At 40.6% G+C, this 8,518-nt stretch overlaps 3 protein-coding genes across 3 annotated transcripts in view; 1 reads left to right on the forward strand and 2 right to left on the reverse strand.

Annotated features, from left to right (window-relative positions):
- Positions 1–2,091: 2,091 nt before the first annotated feature.
- Positions 2,092–3,597, reverse strand: LOC134178004 (tubulin polymerization-promoting protein family member 2-like; the record flags this gene model as incomplete). The annotated part of the gene is made up of 3 exons (XM_062644786.1): positions 2,092–2,429; positions 3,107–3,254; positions 3,323–3,597. Coding segments are annotated over 3 exons (612 nt in total), but the record flags the coding sequence as incomplete, so codon positions are not given.
- Positions 3,598–5,975: 2,378 nt separating this feature from the next.
- Positions 5,976–7,846, reverse strand: LOC134177864 (coiled-coil domain-containing protein 90B, mitochondrial-like). Its single transcript, XM_062644641.1, has 9 exons — positions 7,758–7,846; positions 7,602–7,699; positions 7,253–7,356; positions 7,150–7,193; positions 7,026–7,083; positions 6,922–6,963; positions 6,625–6,696; positions 6,443–6,557; positions 5,976–6,212 (listed from the first exon to the last, which is right to left on the reverse strand). The coding sequence occupies exons 1-9, from the start codon at positions 7,787–7,789 to the stop codon at positions 6,154–6,156; spliced, it is 624 nt and encodes a 207-aa protein (XP_062500625.1). The 5' UTR covers positions 7,790–7,846; the 3' UTR covers positions 5,976–6,153.
- A 5-nt stretch (positions 7,847–7,851) lies between these two features.
- Positions 7,852–8,518, forward strand: part of LOC134177863 (ran-binding protein 9-like) — a 15,393-nt gene continuing 14,726 nt past the window's right edge. Inside the window, exons 1-3 of the mRNA XM_062644640.1 lie at positions 7,852–8,018; positions 8,213–8,327; positions 8,406–8,458. Of these exons, the coding sequence (XP_062500624.1) occupies positions 7,874–8,018; positions 8,213–8,327; positions 8,406–8,458 (313 nt within the window). The 5' untranslated portion in view covers positions 7,852–7,873. The remainder of the gene's footprint in view (positions 8,019–8,212; positions 8,328–8,405; positions 8,459–8,518) is intronic.

Below are 8,518 nucleotides of genomic sequence, written 5' to 3' on the forward strand. Positions count from 1 at the left end.
TTTTTATATTAATTAATTAAATGTTTGTTTATTATGTATGTATGTAGTACACTTGACTGTCACTGCCTGAAAAATGTTGTTATAGTTGATATTAAATTTTATGTTTAATATTATTTATTTGAATTATTTATTTGACTTATTTGTATATTAATTAATTAAATGTTTGTTTATTATGTACTCGACTTGCAATGTATGCCTGAAAAATGTTGTTATAGTTAATATTAATTTGTTATGTTTAGTATTATTTATTTTATTTATTTATATTTATTTATTTTATTTTATTTATTTATTTATTTATTACTTATTTACTTATTTGTATGTTAATTAATTAACTAATTATATTTATTATGTATTTGACTGTCAATGTATGTCTGAAAAAATGTTATAGTTTAATTAATATTAATTTGTTATGTTTAATATTATTTATTTATTTATTTATTGCTTATTTGTATATTAATAATTAATTAAATATTTGTTTATTATGTATGTATGTAGTACACTTGACTGTCACTGTATGCCTGAAAAATGTGGTTATAGTTGATATTAAATTTTATGTTTAATATTATTTATTTTATTTATTTTTATTTATTTTATTTATTTTATTTATTTATTTATTTTATTTACTTATTTGTTACTTATTTACTTATTTGTATGTTAATTAATTAATTATGATGTATTTGACTGTCAATGTATGCAGCCATGGCCAAATGCGGCCCCCGGGGCCGCATGCGGCCCCCAGCAAGTTTTGCGCGGCCCCTCAGCCAGCTTCCCCAGGGTTTAACTTTATACGATCATGGCACCTTGGCAAGTTGCGCACTTATGCTATCTACGGTCGAAGCAGAAATGGAAATTCGAGGCTAGCCGGGACCCGGATATAGTCACTCTCGTTTTGTTCTTGGGTCGATCAGATCTACAGACATGAATCAGGACCCATGGAGGATGTTCCGTCGGGGCGGTGCGTCGAGGACTGCAGAGTATTTGCCAAGATCTGTTCGATATGCTGATTCTCCACCGCAATCTCTACCCCCACCGCCGTCGCGGCAACAGGCAGAAATGCAAGTCAGCAACGCTAGCAGCAGTTCCAGGACTGGCAGTCACACCATCAGTCAACACAATGATGATCATCATGGTGAATGGTCAGAATCGAGATCGAAACCATTGTCACCATTACTAAAAGACCAATCAGATGACTGCGAATTCACTTGCTATTGTGTTGACATCGTCTAGAGTAAGAAGAATTCAATTATTAGATATATCATTAACTGCTTGAAACCAAGTTACTTCATCATGCTATCTGATAATCATGCGTAATTGATTCTTTGTGGCCCCTGTCAAGCCTAGCGCTTCCTAAATCGGCCCCTGGCCTTCATCACCTTGGCCATGGCTGGTATGCCTGAAAAAATGTTATCATTTAATATTAATTTGTTATGGTTAATATTTATTTATTTCTTTATTTTATTTACTTTATTTATTTATTTATTACGTATTTGTATATTAATTAATTAATTATTTATTTATTATGTACTTGACTGTCAATGTAAGCGTGAGTCTCAAGGAAGAGTCACCACACCATTGTTTCATTTATCCTCACTTTCCATTACCCAGACAACTTGACTTCTCTTGAAAGAGTCCAGATAATCAGGATTGTACTGTTGCATTTGTGAATGATGTCAACTGTAGAGAAACGTGTTCTAAATGCTTTACAATGAGCGCCCCGCCCTTCAGCTAAACTTTTAGTTTCTTGTTGTGTGGCGGTGACTCTCATTTGTCTTTATCCGGGTCTTTGCACGTCTGTGCACCTATTGCTCATCTTATCTCTGCCGTTTGGGAACTATGATGTGACACATTTACAGCGAGTGTGCAATAAGTTACTTACGAGTAAAACCTACACACTTGCGATTGGTCACTCACGCATCACGTGATTATGATACAACGTCAGACAACTGATCAGTAATAGTATCATGAAAACGTACAATGTCCGTCATGTCACGTGATATCAAAGTGACACGCCTATTTATTACATAATTATTTCTATGGGTATATTAGAGCTCTAATGGTGTACTATCCCTGCGATGACTCAGAAGCTCATAATCGGCTGCTTATGCATACTATAACTATTTATATTGTGACAAGCTGCATGACAATGCCGTATGGGGTAGAACTACTGTTAGTGTGCTCAGCCTCACTGCCTACTAATCAGTCACACAGATAAACATATTAGAGTGTTTGATGTGTTTCATCTATTTCTTGCTGTCGTATGTTCCTTGTCCCTTGTATCCTCCCACGTAGCCGGATGCTGCTTTATCATCGAAATCTTGCCGTCCCTCGAGCCCTTTGCCTTTGCCTGACTCATCGAATCGTTGTTTGTGACTTCCTGTGTACTTGGACGTGTCGGTCAGCCGATCGACGCCGCCAGTTTTCACTCCACTCTGAAATTCAATGAAACGGTTTGATTAAGAGTGACAACATGGGGTAGGGCCGAACACGTATTTGTTATTATAGCATTTGGAAGTGATGCAGTGAGGCAGGAAATTGGGGGCCTTGGCCCCATTGACCCACATGGCCCAGGCATGGCCACGGATCTCGAGTTCAGGGACCAAGTCTGAGAATGTTGCACTTGACAGAGCTTGCTCATCAACGGCAAATATTAATTAATCTTAAAAAATATTTTAAAAATAATTAATTAAAATTTTAGAAAAATTCTGCCCACAACTGACTGAGTGTCAGATCATCTGGAAGTTGTTTGAGGGGCGGTTAATTAAACGACGCATGAGGCCACATTCCTCAGGGGTCGCATTTGGCCCACACGCCTATGGACAGTAAGTTTAGCAGCGAGTATTGCAAGCATTTAAACGTGACGTGAGACGAGTAAAATCTAATTACCTCTAAATAATTGATATCAACTAAAGATTAGTCTCAATTTCACCAAATATTAAACTGCAAAATAATAGGGTTTATAGGCTGCTTTTTGACTCAATTGGTTATATGCAGGCAGGCCCTAGTTTCGTACACTTAGAATTTTGAGTTTTGAAGCTGTGACCACGCAACCTCCGGGACTCTGACGCTAAAAAATGCCCGTACAAACTTCCTACATCAACAAACAAACCGTAGTTTTGTTGCCAGTCGGCCCTTTTCCCTGCAATACAAAATCTTCTAGTTTCTTTGCTCCGTCTGCATCTCCAGGATACTTCTTCTCAGCCAACAACTTCAACGCTTCTCTGAACTGATCAAACGTGATCTTTCTTTCACTTTTCCTACACGAAAACAAATAAGCTGCTAGACAAGTAAACATGCCGTAGTGTAGACGACACCGTGGACTAACCCTTTGACCTTGTTGAATATGATATCAACGTCTGTTGACGTCAGTTTTTTGTCCAAGATTTTTGTGTCGCGAGCAAACTTCGCGAACTTTGCGTTATCCATCAGAGCTGTCGACTCTTTGCCGCTTCCAAATGCGCAGAAACTCTTGAATATGTCCTCCATCGCGGTTGAGATGAGGAGAGGCGTTCGCTTGTTTGTTGTGCGTTGCTGCGAAGATGCGAATGTTTGTTCTGTCCACTGTGAGGTGTGGTCCGCGTTGCGAGGAAACAGAGTGCAGTGTTACTGCTAGCGTGAGTTAGATAAACCACGACTATGTATGAACGTACTGTGCATACAAACTTTTCTTATTAAAATATTAAATTAATGTTTTAGTTGGTTGGATTGTGGCAATTAAAGCAGGTATTGTTACAATTAATATTAACGTTTTAAATTATTATTAATATTAACGTTTTTATTATTATTTAGTTTACAGACAAGAGTGTAAATACAGTTAAAGTCAAATAACTCGTCCAGCTATACATGATATTATTTATCATTATTTATTTATTACTTTATTAGTTATTAGTTAATAAATTATTTTATTTTTATAATAATTAATTAATTAATTAATTTTATTAATTTATTAGTTATTAGTTTAATAAATTATATTATTTTATAATAATTAATTAATTAATTTTATTAAAATACTAGTTGTACGGTATCCGTAGGCGCCTCGCGTTAACACGTCCGACTGAGTTTTCAGACCGTCTACTGAAACGCCGAGTCCTAGCTAGACAATACGTATTTGTTGAAACCCTAGCTGTCATAAAATTAAACATGCAAACTTCCTAGTAGTTTAGATTACGTATATAGGCCTGGTATAGGTAGTCGTCGTTTTGCGATCGTGATCAAGACAATTGAAATGTACGGTCTAGGTATGCACTCAGTTCCGTTGTAACGACAGTGGTATGGTATTTACTGACATAGAAATTAATATCAGCAAACATTGACTATCAACAGTCTTAGATGCAGCACAGGGTAGTAAAGGATTGATCATACTGACGTGTGAATATTAATTAATAGTTGACTGTAGGTGGCATTCAACTCCTGAAGGTGTTTCTTGGTTGTCACGTACACACAGTCCCTAGCTACAATACAAAAGGATGGGGCGACGGAACTTAATGAAGCAGTTTCTTTGCCGTTTGGTCACTTGCACGAATCGTTCTTAAGCCTGGTTCACAATATGACGCCGACGCTCAGTTGAGCGTCAAACTTCAAAGCAACCGCCTCGACGTCGGCGGCATCCTTTGATGTTGACGCCGATTCATTTCTATTTTCGACGTCGACGTCGGCGTCAATATTGTGAACCAGGCTTTAGACTCATCTGTAGTCAGACACAGAAACAATTTTTAAGGTAGGTCCTATCATGAAATGTGGTCGTGGGGAGGAGAAATTTGAGATTTGTGTACACACACACACACACACACACACACACACACACACACACACACACACACACACACACACACGCGCACGCACAATTAATTTTATTCATGTATGTGCCGTCAACCAGATCAGTCTGGTTTGTAAAGTCTATTACAAGTACCGGAAGCAAACCCTGCTTCAGAAGTACTTAGACCATCACGGCTGTCTAGAAAGAAGACATGACTTTACGAAGGATCCGAGTAGATCCCAGAAGCACTGTTTTCTGTAAGTGCTGCAGGTTGTCTAGTACTTATTATTTATCACATTCATTTATTATTATAAATAACTTTTAGTCAATTAATTTTATCCTGTACTAGAATACGCCAACCCACGCTTCCGTCTGTTTGGATGGACAGATGTCTGTCTCCGATCTCGGTGATAGATGACGGTCTCCGATCGTCGCGAAACGCGGCGGCCCAGTCGAGTCGGATTGGGTGAGATGTTTGCCGAAGTTTGTATGTTCGATTAATTTAATCGAGTATGCGGATGTGACGTGCGCTCGCCAGCCACTGTATGCCATCTGGTGTAGAGTGCAAGATGCGCCCGCTGCAGTCAGAGGTTTTAGGCCGGCTCACTGGGCCGCGTGTTCGTGCGTACATATAAGTACAGTATATGCAAGGTAGGTGCGTCTTCATTACGGAAGTGGTGTCATTCTCCACGACTAGATCATGACGTTTTATGTGGGAAGAGTCTGAGATGGGGAATCCAAACTGCGCTGTCTGGAGTGTTGCAAACGCGCGAAGATAAATTGCTACCGCCCATAGGGCGGGGCGCTGTGACGTGCTCACCAGTCACGCCATCCTCATAGGGTCTAGCTAGAGTAGAGTGCAAAACGCGCCCGCTGCAGTCAGAGTTTAGCTGAAGCAATAGGACGCGTGTATTGTACGTTTTAACGTGCGCTGCAGCTGAGTAGATTGAAAACTTGCCAAATAAGGTGTGTGTGTGTGTGTGTGTGCGCGCGTGTGTAGATTTTGTCTCTAGAGTAACACGTAGACCCGCCCTACAGAAAGATTGTGAGATGGGGCTACTCTACGTGCCAATAATGGACGACTGGCGAAATTTAATTTTTACGTTTGCTTCCCTTAGATGTAGCTACTATCTAGGTGTTAGCGCAATATAATACTCATTATTAAAATTAATTAATTTACTACAATTTGAGATGCTTTTGAAGAGAGAGTGCTGCTCGACAATAAACAATAAATTTGCTAGTCAATTAAAGTGCAGTGAACAAATTACAGTGTCAACTGATTGCCAATGCTGTCACTGGCCTATGCATCATCATCTCATAAATATTAGAGTTAATATTAACAAATTATACTTGATGTTTCTTGATGTTGAGAAATGTGTTTGTTGTTGTACTGGTGGAGGTCAAGATTTTGTTAGTCTCCAGTAGGCCAACATGAATGTTGCTACTGATAATATGGTACCTACACAATGTAGCTATTATACAGATGTAGGTGTGCGTGCACACGGTGACACACACACACACACACACACACACACACACACACACACACACACACACACACACACACACGTACACATGCACGCACGCGTGCGCACACACACACACGTACACATGCACGCACGCGCGCACACACACACACACACACACACACACACACACACACACACAGCAACAACTTTGGTGCATCACCAGCTAGATACTTGATGACATCAACTTTATTCTTTTCTAAGTTGGTCTGTACACTCGCAGCTTCAACTTCTATTCTGTTGTTTGTGTCTCTAATCTGCTGCTCGAGATGACTAATCTATAATTATAAGAAACGCCAGCAAGCTGATAAGAGTAATAAGCTTAATTCATTCTATTTTTCTGACTTCCTCTCTGCTTCGGCTCTTCTCTAGATTCAAATCCAGTGTGAGACTCGATCTCATCTTGGACAGTTCATCCTTAAATGGAAGAGACGTAGTGGGGAGTGTGTGTGTGTGTGTGTGTGTGTGTGTGTGTGTGTGTGTGTGTGTGTGTGTGTGTGTGTGTGTGTCCATGTGTGTGTGTGTGTGTGTGTGTGTGTGTGTGTGTGTGTGAGTGTGTCCGTCTGTGTGTGTCCGTCCATGTTTGTGTGTGTGTGTGTGTGTGTGTGTGTGTGTGTGTGTGTGTGTGTGTGTGTCCTTCACCTTCACATAGTTTCGAAGTTGGACAACCTCAACCTTCAATTTCTGTCAGAAACAAACCGGTCGTCACAAATCAATTTTCTACAATCACAATCATCCCATTCAACTTCATTTTCTTCCTTCAATGAACTAAATTCCGTCTTCTCCAGTATTGCCATATCTTTGCTGATCAAATCAAATCAAATCAACAAAATAATTTAAAGTGTCCAAACATCGGATTGCGATATCTACCGAATAGAATCAAGACGAGCATTCCATTGTGTTGAATAAACCTCCTGTATAAATTTATGTTGATATCAATAACTTCAATTTTTATTTTTAAAATTTATCGTACTTGTTCTAATTTGGTAACCGATCGAGAAGTCGTTTCTTGTGTTACAGAACTCACTGTGTTGCTCAACAACAACGTCAGCGCCTCGGCTTGAGTAATCGAATATCCTACACATCAATTTAACGCTTGGAGTCCCAACAGTTGTTAGCGCACAATTACTACGCATGCGCAGTAATAAAAATCGTGGATTTCACGAATACACAAAATGTAACGCCATAAACTCTATATAAATCGACTTGTCGTAATACGCGCGCACATGACAAGCCACTGTCGCGTTGTCGTTCCTCCCTCATCCGTCGAAAGTCGATCCTACGAGGCGTGGCTGCCATAATTCGCACCACGACTGACGTACCAGCATTCTGTAAGTCCTTTATCATCTCGTGAGTGTCGAACGGACGCGTCTTGACCAATAAACGGCACCCGCGTTTGTGTGCCTTACGCAATCGGCGTCTATCACAATCACAACTGAATGATAATACCCCCAAACATATTCAAAAAATAAAACAACTTGTTAGCATGCCAAATGACAAATCTCCTCATCGAAAATCCTCGTCGCCGCTTCCAAAAACTGTTTCACATACGGGTATTACAAATGGTTTATCCGGGTAGTCTTGTCACCGTGCAATGACAGAGGACAAGTCAAAGCATTTGTCTCGTCTCTATCCTCACGTCGACGAGACGGTGACGCCGCTTCCGCGCTGCTGGAGTCCGAAAGACAAGTTTACGTTTATTGGACTGTCTCAGCAGAACCTGCGAGTGCACTACAAAGGTTGTGAGGCATTTCTCTCTCTCACACGCCGACGTCGGTTGCCTTATCGACCGATCTGGCGCTCTGTTTCGCTTCGTGTGTCGTTGTACTTGACGACTATGACGTAATCGCAGAGGGTCCCGTTTCTGTTCCGTTTCCTGGGCGTATTGAGTGTCTGTTTCTTTACGTTTTTGTGTTTCGTTTTCGTTCTGTAGGAGCTGGAAAGAATCACCACCGAGACGCGGCGTCCGTTCGCACTGCTCATCCCATCCCCGTCGCCTGCGGGCTGTACTACTTCGAAATCACGGTGGCGAGCAAAGGAAGAGACGGGTTAGTGTGCGACATACGGGACATTGGAGACGGAGTGTTCCGTGTAGTGTAGTGTGATTGTTGCGGTTACGATTGTAGGTATGTGGGTATCGGCTTGTCTGCACCGTCGGTCAATATGAATCGCTTACCGGGTAGGTGATGTGGGGGGTGTGTGTGTGTGTGTGTGTGTGTGTGTGTGTGTGTGTGTGCGC

Source organism: Corticium candelabrum, chromosome 4, assembly GCF_963422355.1.
Source record: "Corticium candelabrum chromosome 4, ooCorCand1.1, whole genome shotgun sequence".
NCBI classification, from domain to species: domain Eukaryota; kingdom Metazoa; phylum Porifera; class Homoscleromorpha; order Homosclerophorida; family Plakinidae; genus Corticium; species Corticium candelabrum.

Coding starts and splice junctions, on each gene's coding strand:
- LOC134177864 (XM_062644641.1), bottom strand. CDS start 7,789: ATGAGGAGATTTGTCATTTGGCATGCTAACAA. Junction 7,194..7,252: donor CGGTTACCAAATTAGAACAA/GTACGATAAATT, acceptor AAATTTATACAG/GAGGTTTATTCAACACAATG. Junction 6,558..6,624: donor AGAGCCGAAGCAGAGAGGAA/GTCAGAAAAATA, acceptor TTATAATTATAG/ATTAGTCATCTCGAGCAGCA.